The 24,530-nt window shown below is 38.4% G+C and overlaps 1 protein-coding gene across 7 annotated transcripts in view; it reads left to right on the forward strand.

Moving 5' to 3' along the window:
• The window catches only part of LOC124179077 (ras GTPase-activating protein raskol), a 224,979-nt gene that overhangs the window by 95,492 nt on the left and 104,957 nt on the right, over positions 1-24,530 (forward strand). For 4 of the 7 annotated variants that reach the window (XM_046563114.1, XM_046563106.1, XM_046563110.1 and 1 more), the window contains exons 3-4: positions 6,664-6,705; positions 10,070-10,256. In XM_046563114.1, the coding sequence (XP_046419070.1) occupies positions 6,664-6,705; positions 10,070-10,256 (229 nt within the window). Of the gene's footprint in view, positions 1-6,663; positions 6,706-8,636; positions 8,734-10,069; positions 10,257-19,977; positions 20,347-24,530 lie in introns of those variants that run through there. The other 3 variants (XM_046563116.1, XM_046563107.1, XM_046563117.1) reach the window with 3 other exon arrangements.

Below are 24,530 nucleotides of genomic sequence, written 5' to 3' on the forward strand. Positions count from 1 at the left end.
AACCTATTACAAACGAAAAAGGTATAATACCAAGGTTCGAGTCATTGAAATTAAAATTGACTACAAATAAACAGAAACGATTGACAAATGTTCAATTTATACTTCTACGTATACAACAACAAGTTTTTGGGTTTTACCCTTTAAATATTGGGTAAATCCCACAAAATCATTGAGTGAACAGAATTATAAATGACATCATTCGAGAATACGTTGTGTGCACTTGAGTAACTCTAATGTTCAGTCGATGCAAAAGATTGTTGTAACAACATATTTCACAACCTATTACAACCGTTGAAGTCTTGACTCGACATAACGTGAATCAGAACAAGCTCAATTCGTTTCGATGCATCAGTTTCATATTTTTAAAACAAAACGATCGAGGTACATTCGATGAAATTTTTAGTAATTTTAATCAACCATTTCCTTGACAAAAAATTTACGTTATCGGAAGGAACTCGCGCCGTGTTATCTTGAATAAATCGATAATCAGTATGATCATTCAAAGGCTCGATTCAATTTTACATCAAGTTGTCACAAGTATTTCGTTAAATTAACAAAGCATTCCCTTCGCCGGATTCGACTATAGCATTTGGTCGAATCAAGCGAACAATCCCTTGACTCAAACTTTCAAAATAAAAAGAACGAAGAAAACATGTTCCAAACTAATACGAGTACAGTGAACACAGCTCGTATCATCAAGATCTGTACTATGGTACCTATGTGTACATGTGAGAAGCCTCTCTCCCCGGCTTAGGTGCATGAAATATATAAGAGTCTTCCGGTCGATGAGATGGAGACGAAAGGCACGTAGCTAGTTGCAGACGTCGCTTATCGTCTTAGGAGGGCTGGGATGACGATGTGAGAGTCTCCCCAAGTCCCGATTGAGCTCTGCGAGCTGCACCTTTGCGCGTTACAACACCTACGCGAAAGCTCCCCCATTGCACCGGGAGAATGGTGAACCAATGGGACTTGCCGACGCTCCGTAATTCAATCGAAAAGTTTATCCAGGCTTCCTCCTCTCTGCCCGTCGCGCCGTTGCAGCAGCTCCGTTCGATACCCGGCTACCAGGCGAAGACGTGCTCGTCGTACTCGAGATGCTGGATTGCCAGGAGCAGCGGAACTCGTCGAGAAACAAAACTGTACGGTGGCATGTATTGGTGGATCCTTTGGTTCCTCTACGCGTCGCAATGCTCCATCGAACTCGACTGTCGATGTGAAAAGGGCGCGAGACGTGATGAGACACTTTATGGCTCGAATCTTGGACTTTTTATTAACGGTATTTCGTTGCTCGATGCTGTTGTCGCGGTCGTTTTGTGCGATTTATACTGATTTGTCGAATAAAAAAGTTGGCTGTCTAAAAATCTTCACTTTTACTTACGATGCGGTCGTGCATCGAGTATTTATCTAATTGTAGTATCCTTAAACTTCGAAGATGATATTTGAAATATACTGGAATTGCGAAGAAAAGCTTTATTGTCGATACTTTGTCTCAAATAAATGACTTTGAGATTTTTCAAAATTCAACAGATTCGTCAGATCTCAACCTTTATTTTATACCATTTTTTACGAAGTCACTGAAACACTGTTTTTTTCTTCAGTACGTTGTATCGTTGAACGTTTAACTTCACAACATTGCACACGTCTTGATTACGATGAAAAAATTGTAATATGGAATTTATTACGAAGGAAAAAAAAGGAAATCCGTGTAAAGACAGTCTTCTGAATGAAATAAGCCTTCGTGAAATCCAGTAACATCAAACAAATTTTGTAGTAAATTTTTAACAATTTTCGAGTGATTTGAAATGACGCTGTCGTTTATAATTCCGGTATTTTATATTTTTGCATTTAGAGATCTCGAGGGTAACTTACGAATATAATAATTTTATAAATAGTCAATATATGATTGTCTCACTACAAAATTCATAAAAAGTATCGATTTGCAACCAACCAACTCTTTTAGCAATAAAGTTGTCACTGCGTTCCAGATGCCAATCAGTGTTGAAACTTCTGGAAAATCCGTTCATTGATCTGTCACTTCGGTAGAGTTTTTCAGTTTTCCATTTCTCAATAACGAAAACGGCGAATCTAATTTGTGAACAAAGTTGTCTGAAATAAAAATTCGCGCTCATTTTTCTGCGTTTCTTTGTAGCCATCTGCCGTCCGAAAAATATGAGTTCAATAGTTTTCTTGTAGAAAAATTAGAAAACAGAATAAAAGTTCTCAAACAGCTTCTCTGTGTTCCAACGGCTATGTATTTATGTATCCATCTATCTCATGCTTGAAATGTTTTCGTGTCTCGTGAATTATTCAACTTCAAAAATTTGAAACAATTGAAAATTCATACATTGCTTATTTATAGATTATAGGTGCGATCAATTTGAGCTGCAAAGGAAATTTCTGATATCTGGTTAGGAAAAAATTTTTGGTTTCTTTAACGACAGGTTTAAATTAAATAAAAATGGCGAATAACCTTGTTGAGATATATTTCTTTCTTTCAATTAACCACCAAATTTTTTGAAAAATAACGAAATAAAACAATTTCAAAAAAAAGTAAGTTGAGTGATGAATTAAGTGATTGTCTCAGGAAATAATCTTAATTTGATTGTTTCCGTAATTTCTATGACAGAAACATTGAATCGAAAGCGTATAATTTACCCTGAAATTGAATAAAAGTATGAAAAATTTCACAAATACCCGGCTCAATACCACTGATTCAAATAATTTACCCAAACACCTATCGTGAACAATAAATATAATTAAAAAAAAACCACCACTTTTCGCTTATAATTCGCTGCGAGTGCTTTCCAAACTTATTCATACGAGTTTCCGCCGCGTCGCATTCGCTATTCGAACCCCGTTGAATTTACTTTTATCCTTTCCTCGGCAAAGAGACGGGCGAATCGACTTTGTCTATGTCTGCGTTACGCGTCTGTGCCATTCGATATATTTTATGTCCTACCGCGAAAGGTGTAGCTAGGGATGTTTATTCCGCACTCCTCAGACAGACAGGGATATATAGGCGCTTATCGATATACCCACGTTTATACACCGGATCGGAAGTATCTCAGTCGTTTCCAAATTGAAGACGATTGAAGTCCGATCGTCGCGCGTGATAAAGTTGAACACCGAGACGACGATAAAGTGAAAAAAAAAGAAAAAAAAATACTCGTCCCTCTATCGGTCACGTTTTTCGCAACTGCAGGAGTACGCTTTAGATTTCGGGATGAGAATCTTACCTGAGACAGGTTTGAGATAACTTATTTTTACATTTCACTAAGCATTTTTTGTTGTATCTGATCATTTTTGAATCGCATATATTCTTTGTTCGTGAATTTTATAATTTTCAAACTTTGTTCGTACATGTCTTGTAGCTCTCACAGATGTTTTGATTCAATTTTTGTATGTGGAGTCACAATTCAGTTTAGTCCATTTAGTCGGTAATCTTAAACTAGGTAATTTCAACAATCTCACAAATTTTCTATTATCTTTCAATAGTATTCAGTCATGTTATGTTAATGATTTCTTCAGTTTGATGGTTTTTTTTTTCATGTCGAGTTACGGATTTCGAGCACGTAATCGAGAATGAAAAATTTTACTTTCTTATTTTTTATTCACCGTTTCGGTCTACTTTATTCAAACTTATTTGAATAGAGTGTTGGGTTCTGTCAACTCGAAGAGAATGATTCCTCGTAGGATTGATAATGAGAATAAAAAATAGCGAAGATTAGTCGAAGTGTGTTAAAATGTCGGACAATCGATTGAAGAAAAATTCAAGGACGATTACCAAGCGAAGACGAAATAACGACAAATCAGAGCTTGAATTAAATCTAGTTGCTCGAGATTTTCCACCCTTGCACCATAACGTTGCATCTTATAATTACCTACATCCGTAAACATCTGTAGGGTGGAAACGTAATATCATTGGCGATGTGCGCGTGCATCCATCCAAGCCTTTCCACCGCCAGCCATACGTACAACAGACGCCGTGCAGAGTGGTTCTATTTCTAAGAGGATCCCTTTGTCTTATTGCGGGTTCGGTGCAGGTTTCCCGGAGCTAAACAAATTCTTCCTTTCAAGGAAGGAACGAAGGAAGGAGGGAAGGAGGCAAGTAGTAGGAAGGGAAGCTGAACGAATGGGCTCCAAAGTGGGATGCGAGGTCCTCTGAGCGGGGGATGAAACTAGAGACGTCTAGGATGAACCCACCCACGCGTTCTCGAACCACGCCTTCGGCACACACGTAAAATGCTTTAAACCCCTCGCCTCCGAACGTGGGTTCTTCTTGGTCCTATCCAGCTGCAAAACTCTTTCACGCTTCCAATTTTTATATTGTTCCAGAGAGTGAAATGAAAGTGTGTATGAACCCGGGATTGTGCGCGAAACGACTGGGATCGATATTTTTTGAATATCAAGTGTTTATTGCTGTAACTGTGTACGTATATTTGAAGAAAACTGAGGAATCATTCGCTCGGAGCAGTCGTAAATTCAACAGTTAGAAATCAAATTATAAATTGAAGGTACTGGAATGACTGAAGTATTCTATGAAATAACGGGGAATATTTCGAGATGACTGAAATCGTTGAACATCGTTAAATCATTAATCAATGAAATCGTTCGAAGTCTTGCGGTATCCGCTAAATCATTTCGATTTATTAACATTCTATTAATCGACTCTTCCGTTGATTTTCAGTTCACTGAGTGGTCTACACTGATATCCAATAATTCCTCAGTCTTCTGACTAATTTTAGCTCATTTTTTATGATTTAATTCAGAATTCACTCGAAATTACATGGTATCCTGAAAATGAAGGAAAGTCATATATTGAGATAGAAATCTTTCGAATTTAATGTTAGTGAATTGAAATCATCCATTTGATTTCCAACGAATAAGGGAACAACAGTTATTTCATAGGTTACTTCGCATTTTTGGATTTGTCGTCTGGAGTTCAACAAACCGTAACAACGCAAAATTTACTTGAATTTGAATAAACTGAAATTTTTGTTTGCAAGCAAAAGTTTGTTCGAATGTGTTGTGACGTTAAGGGTACTCCAACTTCAACTTCAACCTCACAAGTTATCCAGATTGCGAATACGTACTAAAAATTTTCTGTAATCGTGGTTAATCAGAGGAAAGAAACGGTAACTTCTGAGCTTGATTGTTGAACAAGATGTTCATTTAGAAACCAACGATTACAGAACATCCGACCTATGATAAGCTGGGAATTTTCAATACTACGCAACCGGAGCGAATTTGCATCTCTGGCAGTGTCTCATGCATCTCTTTAATTCTTCGTAGCAGGGCTAATTGCCACTTGGTCTATTTCCTTTCCGCGATTTATTTACTCCTCTCCTTTGCTCTGCTTTGACGAGGAGAGTTAAGAAAAAGCTTTCGCGCTCGCGCACACCTTGTGCACACATTCGTATCGTATTCCGAGAGACGAGAGCAGTCACGTTTTCTCTAGTGTAAAAGTCAGCCCTTGTTTACCCTGAGTCAAGGCCCACCCACCGGGCCTCTTCGTCGGCGTTGATTAAGCCAGCAGCCGCTGAGAGACGGGTGACTTTGCTCCCGCTGCCAGCACAGAGAGCCCACTAGTTTCAAGCACCAGAAGGACGAGACGAGAGGAATGGAAGGAGCGAAAGGGCGAAAGGACGAAGGGGCGAACGGCGAGGGGATGCGATTACTCCGCGTGTGATTGAAGTGAATTTCCATGTGTACGTTGGAACAACGACGTCTTACCATCTCTCCCTTTCTCATTCGTTATCTTTCCCTTTGCTTGTGCGCAAACTTCAGTGGCGCTGCACGAGTACAAGGTATACCAAGTACTTTGACGTATTCGTTCTACGGCCTGGGTGTCCTTTTTGAACTTTAAACTGTGTACAGTAAGCATTTCCAGAGTAAACAGTGTCCTATGTATATTGCTCACTATCGTGTATTAGCAATATAAGTAAGGATCGTCAGTATCTGAACTCCTAAATCATCTGGCTCACACGCTCGTGACGAGTAATAATCATTGTAATACGATCCTTTACAACATGAATAACGGAGGAAACGTTCATAAACTTCATAAAAGTTGGTCGATGAGAAGCATCTGAATTGTTGGCGACCATCGAACACTCACGAATGATTTCTCAGCCTTTGACACTACTCTTAAAAATGGCGCAAGGAATCATGTTGACAATATTATGGTAGCGTTGAAACACATTTCATACTGATGACACAGAGAGGATCTCTCAATTGATTTTTTGCTCGCAAGTTTTTTTTTTTTGAATACCTTCCGGGTTACGTATAAAATCCCATCATGATAATTACGAACGTGAAATCAATGGTCCATAAACTAACGATCTTTACCTAGGCATATTTGATAAGTTCATTTAGTAGCGTTTGTCAGAAGTGTAGACGGTATATTGTTAACGTTGATCCATGACCATTGCAGACGGTTCTTTCGGACTCTGATTAAAATTTTTAATTGGAATACAGTTGATTTCAATTATATATTTCCCTTCCCACTGTTTGAAAATTTGGGTAAACCGGAGCCAGGTGAGACAAGGCGATTGTTTACTGGGAAAACAGGCCGTTCACCCTGCCGTGAATGTACATGTGCTTAATATAACTATCTGCTATCTCTGCTCCAAGTCTAAGAAGTTTTACTAATTATCACGGACGCAGCTATTCGCTGGGACGGCGTGTATGTTCAAGTCTCACCCTAAGGTTGGTTCGTGATTATTTTTCTTATACTCCTAGCTGTACACACTTTCCCAGCTGACACCCTTCCCATGCACCAGTCCATATATTACATTTTCGTTATCTGTTCCCGTGTATGCTGCATCATTTACCGCTATCATTGATGTTGAAAGTGTTATAATATTCTAGTTTTTAACACGCATATATTAATGGTTTACAATTTGTCTGTGTTTAGTTAAGGTGTTGGTGCGTATGTGTAACTATTTTCAAGCATCATATTTTTTCTTCTCTCTCTCTCCGTCGTTCCGTCTGACCTTTATAATAATATCTTCCATCGCACGTCCGTGAAACGTGGTACGTTATAACCGGATAAAGTTGATCCGGCTTCGTTTTATGTATTCGCGTTTCGTCCTTTTTCCTGTAATCAGTAAAACAGCTCCGTGGTGGTCTTGCGCCAAGCTCCGCGCGTTGTTGTTCATCGTTCGTTTCTATCGTCCGCGTTTCCATTTGCGCACGGTTTTCAGTTCTCATTTTTGTAAACTTAGAACTTACACCTTCCCGCCACGGCGTGTCGTAAGACTGCAAGGCACGTTATTACCAGGCGATGAGTACCTACACGCGTCGTTGCTTGAAGTTCCACTTTCTCGGGAAACGTTTCACCGAAGCTGTTACTCACGCCACGGTAGGACCGGAAAAACAATAGAAAACAAAAACGGCTGTTTGAAAAAAAATTCGTGAAAACCTATTCGCGTTGCCAATTCAATTCCGGCTTGTGTTACAATCGCTAAGCGAAGGTTACGAAAGTTGTGTACACGCCGTGGGACATTCAAAGGATATTGTTCTCTCTTGCGACTTGTTCATTTATTTCTTCTTTATTTTCTTCGCTGTGGTTACATTACGCTTGGCTTCTAATTCACGCCCTGGAACGTTTGCGTTACATCGCTACGAGACTTGGATAACTGCGAACGTAACACCGTCGGTATGAATTCCTGTTGGTTGGTTGATAACGTCCAATTATAGTTTAAACTTAGTTTACAGTTTTTTGATTCCATTACCTGATTACTGATACACGTTATTTTTAAACACAGTGGGTAGAATAAAGAATTTTTCTATAGTCACACTTGACGTGTTTCCTGAAAAGAGTTTAAGGTCCTTGTTCGCTTCTTTGCTAGTCCATTCGCTAGCAAATGATTGAAACTTGAATTGACACGAAGGTAATAATCGGCTCCGGTTGTCAGTCCAGCAAGATTGTACATTTCAGAAAAGGATAGCAATGCGACTGAATGTTTATTCGTCCCAATCTGTCAATGTAAATTCATACTGTAAAAAGCTTGATATTCCAATGCAGACCTGACGTTATTATTGAAACGGATTTTCGATAGTTAGTCAGATGTGATTACAGTTTCCCTGTAACTATGGTTACATCCGACCACGAAAGAGATTCTTGACCGGAAAGCTATTTTTCGAGCAAAATCAAGCTTCTCTAACCGTCGGTCATGAGGTACAGGCCATTTTTCGCAACCTGTCCTCACGACAATCGTTCAAAAAAAGTTGAAAATGAAAGGCAGCCGAGCATTTCGAAACTAGGTACTGTTATCACAACGAACATCTCGTTAAGACAACGAGTCGGCTAGTCGGTGGGTCAGATTTCATGGCACGCGGGTAAACGTACTCTATACTTGTGCAGACATGGAAAGACACAAGCGCCTACAATGCACGTTAACATTGTTGGCGACGGAGCGAGAATTACGTCATAGAATGAAGCTTAATGAGTGACGTCACCGTGTCGCCAGGTCAATTCAACAGTTTTCTCCAAGACGAACGAGCCACAACTTACTTTGCTCGATTACTTAGACGTCGTCTCGCTGACCTGCAGCATCGCTGGTATGTTGTAGTCCTCGTCATTTTTTTTTTTTTTTTTTTTGTCATCCTAGTTCAAATTTACGCTTGTTCAACTTCGCGATTCGGTGGTGATCAGGTACTCGGCTATCGACTCTTGGTTCAACTGCTGATGTCAACGAGGCAGACGCGGCGATGGATGTTGTTCGTGGATATGTGAGTGTGCGAAACGTGGCTGCAGTAAAGATGATTTTATATATTCTGACGGCGAGATTTATCGGCGCAAGGAACAAATTGGCCTGGATGACGAGAATGTTGTTTTATTGTTTTATCGTTTCATCGAATTCAGTCGTCAGAGCGACTGACTTGTATTTGCTTTGACAACTTGACGAGCTGGTTCGACAGATTTTCTCTTGACTGGCGCAATTCTTACATGAATCATCGATGTGTCTGTTGGTAGTGTTTAGTGTAAGATACAGAGTTGTGAGTGCTTAGTACAAACATGTAGAAAAATATCCATTCAACGTGCGTGTGAAATGATTTTATTGATTTTTTCAGACTAAATGCACTGTTTTTGTAGTTCTCACTTTGCATTTATCTGGTAAAATATGACTGCAATGGAATTTCGGGAAATTTGAACTCTACGACATGGTCGCGTATCACCGCGTTTTCATTTCTAGAAAAATATGCGATTTGGTATGGAAAAAACAGGTACAGTAATGTTCGTCAATAGGTTTCCAGTGGCTCGTTATTTTTTTAGGATCTAAGTTGGAACGAGTTTTCTTTCTAAACAAAACTTACGTGCCAATAAGTAGCGACGCAAGTGACAGTAGAAACAAACGATACGTTGATAACGGACGTGTAAAATTTCTGTACAAAGAAAAAAAGAAGACTCGTTTCAGGTTTGATTCTAAAACAACAATGTGTCACTATTAACCTATTAATCAACAATGCCGTACCTATTTCGTGTTATTGAACACGTAATTACACAATCTGATAACAATCATTTTTTCATAATTATTGGCAATACAAGTTCATAACTTCTGCAATTATCTTTTCATCTTCACATGGATATTTGAAACATTGCAAAACCCTGGTTTCAGCGTTCTGCAACGAACCGTAAATTGGAAACTGAACATGCTGGAAATTTAAAACAAAGTTCAATATTTAACTTTGAAGTTTAGGATATATTCTCAGCTTTGCTTGAGGCCACTTATGTATTCTATTCCCGCGTTGCGCCGCCGTCGAAAAGACTAAGTATACGTCTTTCTGTGAGTTGAAACTTGATAGCAAAATGGACTTCCTATGACAAGATTCAGATTTTGCATACAAAGATCTACTTACCGGACCTCCCGAGTTTAGTTTAGATGTTACAAATACCGATCAGCACAAGTATTTCAATCACTCCATTCTGTCCCGAGATTCGTCCTTATAGATGTATGGTATGTTTCTAGTTGGGCTTCCTAGATGTTGATAAATGATCATATCCAGAATACTGTTTTTACTTCAGATTGTGAATTTGTATGCTGATTTTTTCCACCATAATTTCCAGCTCGGCGATGCGATGTTCGTCGAACTTCCTCGAGTTCGTCTCGACGGTGGAGCTCGAGCTTTTCGACAACACTGGGGCTACGAAACTCGGACGGCGCTTCCGCCGCCCCCGCTTATCGAAGAGGACGAGGCGGGCGTCGAACCGGAAACCGTTAGCCTGAGGGAAGCCAACACAGCATCGCCCATAGGTGAGTTACATACAACTCCAATTGATTTCGAAATTGTACATATTTCTGCGTGCGTGAAGAAGAAGAAAAAAAAAACTTGAAAACATCGCCGATGATTTTCATTTTAGCGTGCAGATGGAGTCAGGAAAATAGATGTCATTGTTTCAATTTTTTTTTTTTTCCGACTTGCAAATAAGTGCGATTTTTCGCTCTCTCGGTAGAGATAAAAAATACTATAGGTGTAGGTATATATGTATAAACGGATGTGAACAACAGCTTTTTGAAAATCTGCAAGAGAATTTACTCAACGAAAATAGGACGGCGAGTCTGCCGTATATTCTTGCGAAATATTTATGCCGATAATACTAAGGTACAGAGGGCAAAAAATAACTTATTTATTCATTATGGACAGAGTGTGTTTGTTATGCTCGCATGGCCGACGAGAATCGACACCTGCAAAAAAGACAAACACAGAAAAAACGATTTATCTAAATATTGACTTGATGATCGATCATTTATCCATACCTAACCGCGAACGATGAATATTTGCGATAATCACACGAGTAAAAGAAATAAACGCTCGTGATTAACATCGTACTCAAAATGAACACCGAAAAATCGACGGCCACGAATAAATCACCGTCAGTCGATTCCTGTATTAGAAAATAGTATATTGTGAAACAAGAAGGCAAACGCGGTCTTTTCGGGTCGAGCGTAAGTCTGCAATATGAGTCGTAGGTGGGCACGAATACCAGCCGAAGACAAATATTGCAAAAACGCGAGGCGAAAAGATCGTTGGCCTCTTTGTTGCACACTGTTCTCGGAGGGTGGTTTCGAGTAATGTCAGATTTGTGCGCGCAGTAGCGAAAAAACCACTTTCAATTCCTAGGACTGAAAAGTGGTCTTTTCAGCACTCCGCGCATGCGCATTCGCAGACTCGCTCGACCGTCATTGGAACGGGTACTCCGTGTGCGGAAAACACGCATGAAAAAACGCGTAAAACATGTTCGCGTTGTATGATAGTTAATTCGAACCTGTTCTCACTACTGGTTTCAGTATTCGTTGATTCCCAGTTTATTAATTATAACAATTTACCAATTGGTTTTACCCTTTCAGTCATAGTGGGACCGCTACGGTCCCACCTTTTAACAAATCGCCTCAGAGCTCTAGTATTGAACCAAGGCCTCTGAAAATACGTATCTAGGGGTTTTTTGAGTCGCTGATCACGAATATGAGGTCGGATTTTGAAAATTCAAAATGGCGGATCCGCTATAGTCGATCCAATTGGGCAATGTGACAGTAAAAATTTCAATCACGTAAAATCTTACTTTATCAGGAATATTCCTTCAAATGTGCATTAGAAATAATTATTTCAGTTAATTTGAGATGAAATTTGAGATAATTAAAATCCGTGGTTCCTTATCATTATCATTGATATATATATATGTGCGTGCGTGCGTCGTAATAAGGATATTGAAAAAAAACAAGTAGAAAAAAAAACGGCATTTGCCATCTTGGATTTAGAAATTATGAAGTTATGACTTTAGATTCGTGATAAGCCATTCCAAAATCCCCCGAATGACTAAATTCAGGCCAAAATATCGAGCAGAAAGATATAAGATATAAAACTTGACGTCCACCATATCGGATCCGCCATTTTGAATTTTGAAAACCTAATGCCGGATTCGTAATCAGCGACCCCGAAAACCCCCGAGTACCAATTTTCATCGAAATCGGTGGATATGAAAAATGTATGACTGAAAGGGTTAAAGAAATTCTTCGATTTAGAGTAGCGCAGATTGGATAGAATCTAGATTATAATAACGGATAGTGGAAAAATGGCACATTATAAATTTTTGTGCTTCTTGGTCTAAAATTAATTGAAATAGTATTCTACTACTACGCCAATGAAACGTCTTTTTTAAATGGCAAATGAAATAAATTTTATCCTTGCAAATTTTCTCATCTATTTTCATCAGCTTTGCAACAGCAGTATTTTAGGAGTGTAATTTAGGAAAGTGTCATACCACCTCAGCTGTAAAGTTTCTTCTTCCGTCCAAACTTTTATCGTAAATTTGACGCTCGTCAAAAGTCTTGAGAGCTCGTTACGGCCGTTGGATTCTGACGTTGGTGTTAATGCCCTTACAATATTTGACGCACCACTCCCATTGAATGTACAACGAAGCGTGCAAGTCTGATGTTTGCGTATAAAGAGGTCCGCGTCTCGTAATATCGAAATGAAAACCTGCCTCAACTTTATAGCGAGAGCGAAAATAAAACAACAACGAATATTTAATTATCAGTTGAATAATTTAGTGCCGGCATTCGCACGTTAATTGCGTCGCTAATTACTTCGAGAAAAATTTCTAGTTATGCAGGTGATTATCTGTCAAGTCTATAACCACTTTCGATTTGTCCTATCTGAAAATATCGTTCGGCAAACTGAATGAAAACGAGTCTTGTTACTGTGATCAAATAATCTAGCATTTGCTAATAAATTGGTTTGACTATAAAGTTATGACAAAGCTTTATTAACCAAAAAGTTATATCAAGAATAACGGAATATTGCAGCAACTAAAAACGAAAACTATAATCACGTTAAATAGTAATTACTTGAACCACAGTTTTAATAAATAATTCCGATAACAAACGTTAACGTGAAAAGATATTCAATGTCATTATTACCATTCTTGTTTTTGTTTGTTACCTTACGAGGCAAACGCTATCTACTTCATCGACACGATTAACGACAGCTTCTGACGTTATCGTTGTGTTTATGCACACTCGTATCATATCACCGGTCGGTAACTTACCAGCAAAGTCTGCTCCGTCAGTTACGTAGGTTATTATTACGTTGGCAAAAATATGCAATACCCTGCAATGCCGACTGTATTAATGCCGAACTGTCTCATCTTTGCCAGCCCAATTTTCAAGATCGAAACATCTGAGAGATTTTAGCTTTTTTCTAATATGCACTCTCCATGTTTCTAGACAAATGATGTTTATCATGCGGAATTCGTTGTGAAATTGTATCGGAGTTGAACGAAAATTTCGTATCATAGGTGATTGTCATAATAAGCTACACACTCATTTATTCAGACGGAAACTTGTCATATGCTTGAAGAAATTGCGGTTAGAAGTTATAAGGAGAATAAGTAAATAAAAAAATTTATCCTTTAGCTCTCCTTTTTTGGTAGATTAAAATTGTAAACATGTTTTATAACACAAGCAGTTTTCCGTTTGATTCTTTTTTAGGGAAGGTTACGTATTTATTCAATTCTTTTATTTCTATTTTGAGTTGTACCGATAAATTTTAATTTAAAAATTCTAATAAATTAATCCTAAAAAAAAAGTAAAAATAAAAATAACGATTTATTCTGTATTCATAAGAAAAACATTGGACTTCTTGCTTCATTTGTGAACCGTTGTATCTATATTTTCGTGTATTTTTTTTTTTGTTTTAAATAATAAAAACAATTTCTAGTGCCTAGACAAATCATAAAAACACAGAACAAAGAAAACGATCCTGTATTGCAGCCTTCGATATTTTGGCGAAAATTCTGGCAAAGTCCCGCGATCTTGCGCATTCGTTTTATCCGAAATCCGAGATAACATAATCGAATAAAATAAGAAAAAAAATGTCGTTTTGCAATTTTCGGCCCTGTTGATACGTTTCCGGTTGACCTGAATTATCGTTAAGAACTGTCCAAAAATGTTCCAGAAAGCTTTTCCACCGTTTGTGTATTTGTACAGGTAGGTTATATATATGTATGTGTATGTATATTCGGAACTGTTTAAAAAAGTGCTGAAACAAAAACACTATAAAACTCAGATACGTGTAAAAAGTTCAGCCGAAGCGAAAGCCGAAACTTAGCAGGTTGAATTCCATTAAAACAGCGTCCCTAATACAAAAAAAAAAAATGTGTAAACCATGAATTTCAATTAAAAAGAAAACTCGGTGAACAACAATATGGTAGAAATAATTTGATTTTGATTATTATCGTTAAATTGATATGAAGATACGAAAAATATGTTTTAGAGTGAATTTTAACTCATGATGATTTCTCAATTAATCAATATTTAGTCTCTGTGAATTGGTGATAATTCTACCTTCGATTTACGGTATCCGAGACTATTCATCGGCATAAAGTTGACATAACGCCAACTTCAGGCACGATTTCGGTATAAATTATGAAATCGATTGGCAAATATCGGATTTCTTGTGAAGTTATCGCCAATTCTGCCGTTCAAATTTTGTGGTGTGTTTGGCCACGTAAGTCACTTTCAATCACTTGAACAATAATCGACATTATGGTAAGTGTCTTACTCAGAAATGAATTGAATCTCAAACGAACTTTCAAATTCGATGTAAAATATGCTCTATGCCTCATTTACGTAACTCGAAATGAAAGAAAAATATTGTCAAGCTGTTCGTTGTTTTCTATACTTCATTTCTTTCAGATCGGCTATCCAAGTTGTGCTGAATCTTCTGTATAATTACAGCCCATCTTCAAGGATGAATCTACTAAGCTTTGCGAAAAGTTGAGATAAAAAAAAAAAAACCGTTTTTAATATCTCCAACAACGTTATTAGCGTCAATGATTGTGATCGTGAACGAAACAACATCCCTACTATGTGATAGAGATGAATCCGAGCAAATTTCAGTGATACAAACTCTAAGATATGAAGTAATTGAGTAAAACTTTCTTTTTACAAATTTCATGTTTTTGGCCATACTTTTATCGCTGATCAGATCTGCAATAATTTACAGAGAAACAATCAGAAAATCTCACACGATAGTTCAGTTCCAACGTGTTAATACAATTGTCGACGAACATTTGTTGTGCCGTAATTGCACAAACTTATTTTTATTCAACCGGGAAGAAAAAAAAAAAAATTCTCTGGATGTTCAGAAATATCCACGATGAAAAAAATAAACCCAAAAACATTGGGATCTTATCAAAAAACACGAGAGTTTAATCATTTTGAACGTTCCAATTATCATACCTTCTCTCAAATTGTTAATATATTAGCCTGTGTCATCCAAATTTGCTCAGATACGTTTCTATTAAGTGGTACGAGCGTTGTTTCATTCGCATTTACCACCATTTTGGTAAGTATCATTGCTGGAGATTTTTCGACCAACTTCTCATCCAAACGACGTGCAAGCGCTCATTTATCCTTAACCAACCAAACAGCCAAGCCACCACCCCACACGGCGAGGTTACTCGGAAGCATAAACTACTTTTTAAAGAGAGTTTATTTTTCGTCCCTGATTCCTTTTAATTTTATTGACTTCCCTGTTCGTCTTCTTCCCCGTATCTTTTCGTTTCTCTTCTTTTTCTTTTTTTTTCGGCTGTTGTACGCGTCACACCGACACACCGTGGCAATAAGCTTCTACTGTTTGTATACCGAGGAGGATGGAGGAGAGTAAATCCGTACGAGTCGGTCAGTATTCAGGAAGTGACGCTGGCTTGTTTAAAAGTTAATTATTATCTCTCACACCTAATTAACCCAAGGGGTGCTTCACCGCGAGAAAACACTTCCCTGTACTAGACTCTGCATGCGGTAAGTACGTAAGGTTGCACACGTGACTTACTCGTACATGAACCAGTTCTTTGAGTATCTCTCCAACTAATAATAGGAGCCTTCTCGGTACAGTGGTGCTCATTTATTAGGTTACAAACCTTGTGTCACGTTACGTGCATACATGTGACGACAGATGCGAAGTCAGCCCGAGAAATTTACTGGATTTCACAAAACTCGTTCAACATTCACGTTTCAATTCATTGCGTAGCACGCTCTGTCAGCTCAAAAAATGAACATCATGCCACTTCGCATATATTTAAACAGTGACAGTGTCGAGCGTAAACCACAGCGATAATTATTTTAATTCCACGAATACGAAATTTTCCGTCCGGTTTTAACACTAATTGTTAGAATTTGATCCGCATAAGTGTCATAATTTCTATGCATGAATCGTAAATTGCGAGAGCGGAAAGGGATGTTTTTTTTTTTTTTGTTTCCGAAGAAACTGCCAGCTTTTTTTTTATGTCCTAGCGATTCTAGTTTTCTTCATGATTGGTACATCGCTTAAACGTAGGTTCATGTTAAATTTTCACTTTTCAATTGATTAATATTCCTCATCTAACAATGAAACGTGGAGCTTCGAGTCCACTTGAATCATCACAAATACTGCAACATTAATCATTTAATGATTAAGTTAAATGGCGGTGTAGAAAAATGTTTCAGATGAAATCTCTTACTTTTTAGGCAAACGTTGCGTAAAGCAAACATTTTTTTAATCAGTCGAAAACACAAATAATTACAATATTACAATATTTTGGGTCGACAATGTACGAAATTACTAAATGTAGGAAATGAATTTTAAAATTAAAAATAAAACGGTTTTGACACAACGATTTTTATATCGTATTCCGATGTCACGTTGGGGAGACGTCCAAAAACCAGTACATGAAATTTGTCTTGCTTTCAGAATTTTTATCCGCCATATTCAATTCACGAACGAAATATTCAGAAATGTCTCACTATTTGGCAACTTTTGAATGATTTTAAACTACAGATGAGTCTGCAAAACACGAGAATGTTGTCTTTCGTTCGTAGGTTTACTGAATTTCGTGCAATCCCAAAGTCAAACGTCACTAGCACATCCTAAGAGAGCAACGTTACATAAATCTTTCAAACTTCAATCTCATATCGTAACTCCGCTCTCATCCTGAATTCAAGGTTGCGTTTTGCTACATTGGAAGGATAGAATCTAAACGCTGACAAAATGAACTGATAAACAAACAATAACACAAGTACGTGTAAAATTTCACGAAATACCATCGAAGATTTGCCGACACCTACATCACAACCCCCTCATGCATGATGATGCAGGAACAGTATAATACTCATATCTTTTCACGCTCTGTGGTCTGCATAATGGCAGCATCGACGTCCAGTTATAAGTTAAAGCACACAGTACCCAGTTCCACGTATATATACATGTATAATAAATAACTGGCCGCTGACCGACGTCCGCAAGAACTGCTAAAGCGTTGTGTCGACATTTAACCACAGAGAGTCCCGAGACGCCGCGTTGTCTGTATCGTCTTCCTTATAAGTTACAAGTTGTAAGTGTGTTTAGAAGAGAGTTTATATAATAATATTGTGCCCGCAGCCGCGCCTCCTCGCGTCAATATCGCCGCACTAAATCGAGTCCCGCTTCGACTCACGTCGCATCGCCATTTAGGGCGAGGAGACGTCTAACTGTAATCAATGTTACAAATGTCTACGTGGATTATTTAATAACAGTCATAGATTTCCCGATGCCGTGCGAAATTGTACGGCTGGTGAATTCGAAATAGGTGCTGCGGACTATCGAGTTACGTGGTTGTCCTCGTCATTCGTTGGTCTCAAAGAATCGCGACCAGGTTCGAAAGACCAAGTGGCGTTATTGACGTTTACGCGAAAACTGGGAAAAACTTGATTCACAGTCATCGTCCGTGTAATCGATACGCTGCGAGTGATTGGTGCAAACACTCTACATGATGCAAATTTTAAAGGTGAAGGTCGATGGTATCCGAAATGGAAGTTACAGGAAAAGATGACTGCAGTATTGGAAATGTAGTTACCGAGGCAAAATTCGGTCGATAGAACTTTGTTTGCGTTCCGATCACGTTATCATCTTGTACTTCATTGAAACCATTGACTTCTTTGAAACCATTGATTTCATTGATCTGACACCATGTTTCGGCCTGTTGGAAACTGACGTTTTCTTATGAAACAATTAAGCTCGTGAGCAGTGATTGCGACTTGCAACGGTCGAGCGAATAATATATAATGAATAAGAAAACAAGGCGTTACTCTTGTATCGCCGGATATTCTCTCGTCGGCCGGAAGCCGATCCTACTTGCGTTGTTAGCCATGCGTCTCGGGCACCATTTGTTCCTCGGACTTGGCCGACAGACAGTGAACGGATTACGGTAGCGGGTTCATCCGTGTACGCGGTGTTGAATGTCATACGTCTATATGTGATACTCCAGTTTGCGTAGTACGATATAATTGTCGACGGTCGCGTTTTTACCTGACGTCGGTCCCGTCAGCTTGAGAATTGCTGATCGTGAATTTACACTTGGAAAGGTGACGTCCACGATGTAGGACCGACCGAGTTGTTCGATCCTCGTACTGTTGAAACGAGGTGAGAAGATACGACGAAATACCTGACGTTCGTGGTGGGCGAAGTGTGCAGTGATCTGGAATTGCGTAAAGTTGGAGAATGGACATTTGGGAAAGCCGGCTATCGTGAAGGGCGCGTTGTTATCGTGACGGTGATGATCTAGGAAACGTCGTTGCGCACCTAGTCTTTGTCTTCGAGGAACGAGTATCCACCACGGAAACACGCTTGCAGCGAGAACTGTGAACCGTGTACACAGTAACGCTGTTCGTGTATAACGCCATCGACTCTCCATGCACTAGGGATTTTATCAAGACCGACGACCACATCCCTGAACTCATTGTGGGGGTTTTTCAAGCGACGAGCTGCGATCTGTGCACAAACGACAGTCTGCTATTTGTCGCAATTGCGACTGTGCCAAGTTCGATAAGTTTTTACATTTTTGTTGATGTACATTGGGTGAATTTGATTCCTATTTATTTTTGCGATTATTCTACGAATAAAACCATTAATCGATGTACATGTTCAACTTTCGTTGAAGACTTTTTCCGAAAAGGCACGGGTCCGGTGTGTTTACGTTCTTGACGTTCTTTTCGACCTTCTTTATCGTCCTTCGAATGTGATTCACTCAAGCTTTCTCGCATTTACCTGTAATAAGCGGTTAATTTCACAGCTCTGTTGGATATGCGAATAACGAGACAATCATTGAATGTGAAGAGTGTTTATTTGTACGTTCGACTTCTTTTGACGTAATGGAATATAGAGACCCATCACCTAAATTTTTTGCAGGTTCTGTAATATACCCAAGTATATAGACATTCGGCCCTCAATCTCAACATTATACGTGTTTAAATTATTGATTGATTGATTGATTATTGATTTCAAAGTATATGCTCGGCATCAATAGTATTGCTACATTTCGGAGATCAAATACTTATGGATAGATGATATCGGAATAAGAATGCATTGGAATCTGTAACAGATTTTCTGTATTCTGTCATATCGGAAGTTGGTCATATGTACCAATTTCATGAAAATGCAGATTCAGCTACGTCTTAACTGATTATCGAACATCCCAACTTTTCTAATCAAACATTATGTACAATTGGTGATAATTTAATAAAGATAGTTGATTATAACATATTTTCCCGGAAAATTATTCGGTTTTTCTGTAAAAGGTGGGGAAAAAATTTGGGCCTAAGAATCTTCTGCTCAACCTCATTCAGTTTTGATGAAAAAAGAAAATAAAAAAAAGTAATTACGTTGTATGAGAGAAAGAACTGTGACAAACAAATTTTCAATCAATTTGAAACCTTACGAGATTTGCAGAGTAATTATGCTGAGAAATAATAGCAGTAAAGTAAAACAGGTTTTAGAAAGCTGGAGTGATCTTTTTTATAGTAGTTTTGTTTGTTATTCTGAAAACTTGAGTCTTCCAAAGAATGCATTACTTGAAACTGATCGAAGCTTTATTCTTCTTATTTATCGAAGTTGATTCATACTCCGGTACTCCGAATCTAACCTAACCTATTTTTCTACCCAATCATCATCAGCATCATTGTTATTCTTACAATTAGACGCCGACGTGCGGTAAACGGCTGGACATTTTAACGTGTATACGTTACAACGCAGAAACGGAGACGATTGTGTGAATTTTATTCGGTTTTAAAGAGTGAGGAATCCCACAGTGTCCTTGACTCGCGATTAGTCACGAGTGTTTTTTACGCGGAGTTTGCCTAATTGAACGACGCACACACAGACACGCAATCGCCTTGTGACCTGTGAAGTGAATTGTCCAAAAGTTGTACAGCCTGTACAATTGTTTCACATTTTTACTGGATAAAATGAATCGACGTGGGGCATGGAACTTGATAACGCGCCGGAAGAAGAAAAAATTTGACTTACTACTAAACGAGGATGTGTACGAAATATGTAAGTACCGTGGGAAAACACTTTCTGCCTTTATTCTTGTCGTTTATTCACTCATGTGTCTGGTCCTGCTGCTGCTACTAATTAAGACGCTTCCTTATAACTTTATTCGTTTCCATGACACTCTTTTTTCTCATCAATAAAAGTTAAGACGTGCTTGTAGCTGACCCGAAAAAAAGATAGCCTAACACAAGCATGAAGAATGATTTTTTGTATTTTGTTTTACGATTTTTGAGCCCAGCTAAAATTTTACCAATACGATCGACGAAGCGAGCGAATTAATAGAGTCGTTTTTTTGGACTCGTGAAAGTTTAGCAACAGCAAAGAAACCCTGTTTCTGTTTTTCGTGTTGTAACTCTTTTCTTGCCGGATCTGCAGCAATGCTTTTTTCCGTTTTGTTGTTGACGCATTTACGTAGATTATACGTGTCATGTATGAGTGAGTCGTAGTAACACCGAGTACACATAATGATGTTGCGACTGTCGTTATTTGGTGTTGAAATAATGGCTGATTATACGGTGGCCACGTAAATTATAATTGTAACCGCATTTTTCCGTTATTTCATAGTTTTAACTCAGTCGATGACTGTGCACTAGGTCTCTGCAATAATGGAACTAACAGTGACGTTATTCATCCTGTAATACGGAGTGCTGGATATTAACATAATCTTGGTCGGACAAAGTGATGACTAACTCGACTTGCATCTGCTTCATGACCGTCACAAGAAACATCGGTGCCTCATCAAACTTTGCCGAAAATTGAAATTTTTACGCGTCTATCGTCTTACCGATTCCTTCTCTAACGAATTTTGAAAAACTTACACTCATTCTTCATCATCTTATCCAAACAGACAATCATTTCTTAGTTATTCGGAAAACTTTTACAAATTTTCATGCTTTGTGTGAAATCGATTACGTCTGCATCGTTTGTCTTCGGATTCCAATCGCCAATCGCTGATTGTTTTGCAAAGATTCGAGAATCTTCTTCCCTCTGGCGGCGTACTCCTGAATCTAATAACAAATACGCTCCTGAACAAAAGACCAATTATTCTCTGTTCACTCTTGGTGTTTACCAACAATGATTATTGTCATAATTCCGAGAATCCAGATACCAAGAATATCCAGAACTTGATAACAATGGATTATGGATCTCTTTGTGAGTGAACAGAAAAGCTCAAGTTCTTTTCTCTGTTGTTCTTTACACCTGCAGTCAATACTTGCATTTCTAAAAAAAAAAATCGCCGTTTTACCTAACAAACCTTGTGTCCCTAGAGAGGTAACGAAGCCACGCTTGACGACATGAGCAAATCTCTATCCACTTTACACGCATGCGAAATGATCTGTTTCAAGCACGTGTTGAAGAAATACTTTTATTTTACCACGTACAAAAACTCGATGATAGTCCAACTTGGAGTATCTGCAAGTGCATTGTGCAAAACCCTCAAAAATCGTCCTAAAACAAAATGAAGTTTCATTGACTCCTAGCCAAGGCTAATAAGGCTTGTTTCATTCTGGCAACGACGTTGAACCGATCAGGAAGAACAGACCCAACACGAGGCATGTAAAAACTGTCACGGACTAGGTTTAAAAGTCCATTGTTCGCTGGAGGTAGTGCAGGCCACAGGTAACCAAATCACTGAACGAGGGCTTAAGTTTCTCCTCAAGTTCTCCGAGGCGTTGGATGCCCGCTATCCTCTATCTTCCACAGCACACTCACGCACATTTTGTCCACACTCGACGCTTCATTGTCTAGCAGCGTGTAGGCAGTCTTCGTATCCAAAGGTTATTACATAAACTCTTCAACCAGCTTTGGCGCCCATTTCTCACTCCACGTTCCATGCAGGTACGGCCTGTAATTGGAAACTCCAAGCAACACGCGGATACAGTTTTATTGCACTACCCCTGCCTCATCCCTCGGCTATGAAAGTGATCAACTTACCGTTCAACTACGTGTACGTACAATGGAAATGAACGTGGCCACTGTGCAGCCAGTTCTAATGTCATATTTCGAGGTCGCAATTTTCTGGGCGCTAGCGTTTTGTACATATGTTGCGACGCGATAACCGCTTTGGAAAGCAGTCACTTTTAAATCGCTTGAAATCGCATGAAATCGCACGTATATTCGCTTTGGAACTCGCAAACCACTTTGGAAAGCAGCGAGGGTCCATTAACTCCCGAGTACACTCGCTTCTTGCTGTCTTATTTAGCTTATTTTGCCTACGTATCCAAAGACTCGTCGATACTCGCCGATACTCGCCAGCGATAAGTAAGCAGTCACTTTAAAACCGCATGAAATCACTTGAAATCGCATGAAAAAAGGGAATTTCCTTGAAATCGCAAACCGCTTTGGAAAGCAGTCACTTTAAAATTGTTTGAAATCGGTTAAAATGACTTTGAACTTACGCGAAATCACACGAATCGTATGAAAGCCATTGAAATTGCTTGTAATCATTGTAATAGTTTGTCACCTGATGCATGACCAAATACCTCCTCGCCCTGCACGTGCTGTACTTGCTTTTTTCATCCTTGTTTCTTTATCCATCGTCCTGCGGGTAAAATGGTGGTCGATATGAGAATGATTCGATAGGTAGGTGAAAGTTTTTGAGTAGTTGAATATTACAAATGTTCACCTGGGCGAATTATTCTATTTGAAAACCAACATTCAGAGATTATAGTTGAAACTCGGCTTCTGAGGATCTTCGCGTGAAAGTTTACGTACATCGTATAATTAGTATTGAAAATAATAGTAGGAAATATCGTTAAGTGTGCTCAAGTAGTAGTTATGCGCAAAACACTTGTAATTAAGTACGAGAAAATCCTGTTGGCTCTTGACGGTTCAGGGTAAAAAGTAATTACTATTTTTCGATGAACGTAACTTCAATTTAATTGGTAGGTTGAGGTTAGTGGCATACTTTTTTTCAAGTGGTACGATACAGTCACGTGCCATCACAAAATATCGTCTTAAGGGGCACACCAAGTGTGACAGCCTAAAAAAAAGGCGACTTTTGGGAATTTAACAAAAAAAAAACCACTCTATCAAATATTTTTAAATTTCAAGGGTATATTTGAACATATTTTAAGAATACACAGTAAAACTTTTGAAGAAAAAAATTACACGTTTTTCGAGTTACACGCGATCTTCGACGACGCTGAAAAAAAAGCCCTCCATTGCTGCAGTGATTCCGGCCTTCTCCGTGGATGAAAACTAAAAAAAAAAATTCCTGTTAAATTAGAAGATATTATCCGTACAATGATGTACCAGTTTTTTGATCTGACCAAAATCGAATTTTGGCAGGCCAAAAACGACCAAAATTTTGGTTAAAATTCAACTTTTTTTTAAAAACGCCGCCATTTTGTCAATTTTTGATTTTTTTTTCCGACCGTAGGTCATTGTACGGACAATATCTTCTAGTTTAACTAGAATTTTTTTTTTTTAGGGTTCATCCACGCAGAAGGCCGGAATCACTGCAGCAGTGGAGAACCTTTTTTTTCAGCGCCGTCGGAGATCGCGTGTAACTCTAAAAATACTTAATATTTTTCTTCAAAAATTTTACTGTGTATTCTTAAAATATGTATAAATATACCCTTGAAATTTTTAAATAATTGATACAGTACTTTTTTTTTTTTAAATTCCCAAAAATCGCCTCTTTTTCTGGCTGTCACACTAGGTGTGCCCCTTGATAGAAGTTATATGTTTGTTGTGAAAATTAAACGTAAAAACGGAAAAAAAACTAGTCAGATGTTACCGCAGAAACAGAAGAATCTCGTCCTCACTATCTACAGTTAAAGGAAATTGCTTTTTACACGTGAACGGTATTTACTTGTGAAAAGTTGTTTTTTTTTTTCAGTGCAAATAATGTAATATTTCCAGTCATTAGAGTCAAGCAAAATTCACATTCCTTCGCGATTCGAAGAAATAAAAGATATTTTTGACCTCGTCATGCCAATCTTGACATTCCATAATGATTCACTATCAGACTAGTTACAGATTTCAAAGTTTCACGCATCTTCAGTGAATTTATTAACCAGCCAACTTGTGAAATTCAAACATCATTCGACTCGTCGCTTCTTTCTTTTCTCGAGAAAAAAATATCACGATCACTTATATTGAACCGTGCTCGCTCACGTATACCAAGGAGAGGTCTTTATCTAGTCAGTTGTTTGGGATACGGGAAATTAAAGATATCA

This window comes from Neodiprion fabricii, chromosome 3 (assembly GCF_021155785.1).
Source record: "Neodiprion fabricii isolate iyNeoFabr1 chromosome 3, iyNeoFabr1.1, whole genome shotgun sequence".
In the NCBI taxonomy this organism is placed as follows: domain Eukaryota; kingdom Metazoa; phylum Arthropoda; class Insecta; order Hymenoptera; family Diprionidae; genus Neodiprion; species Neodiprion fabricii.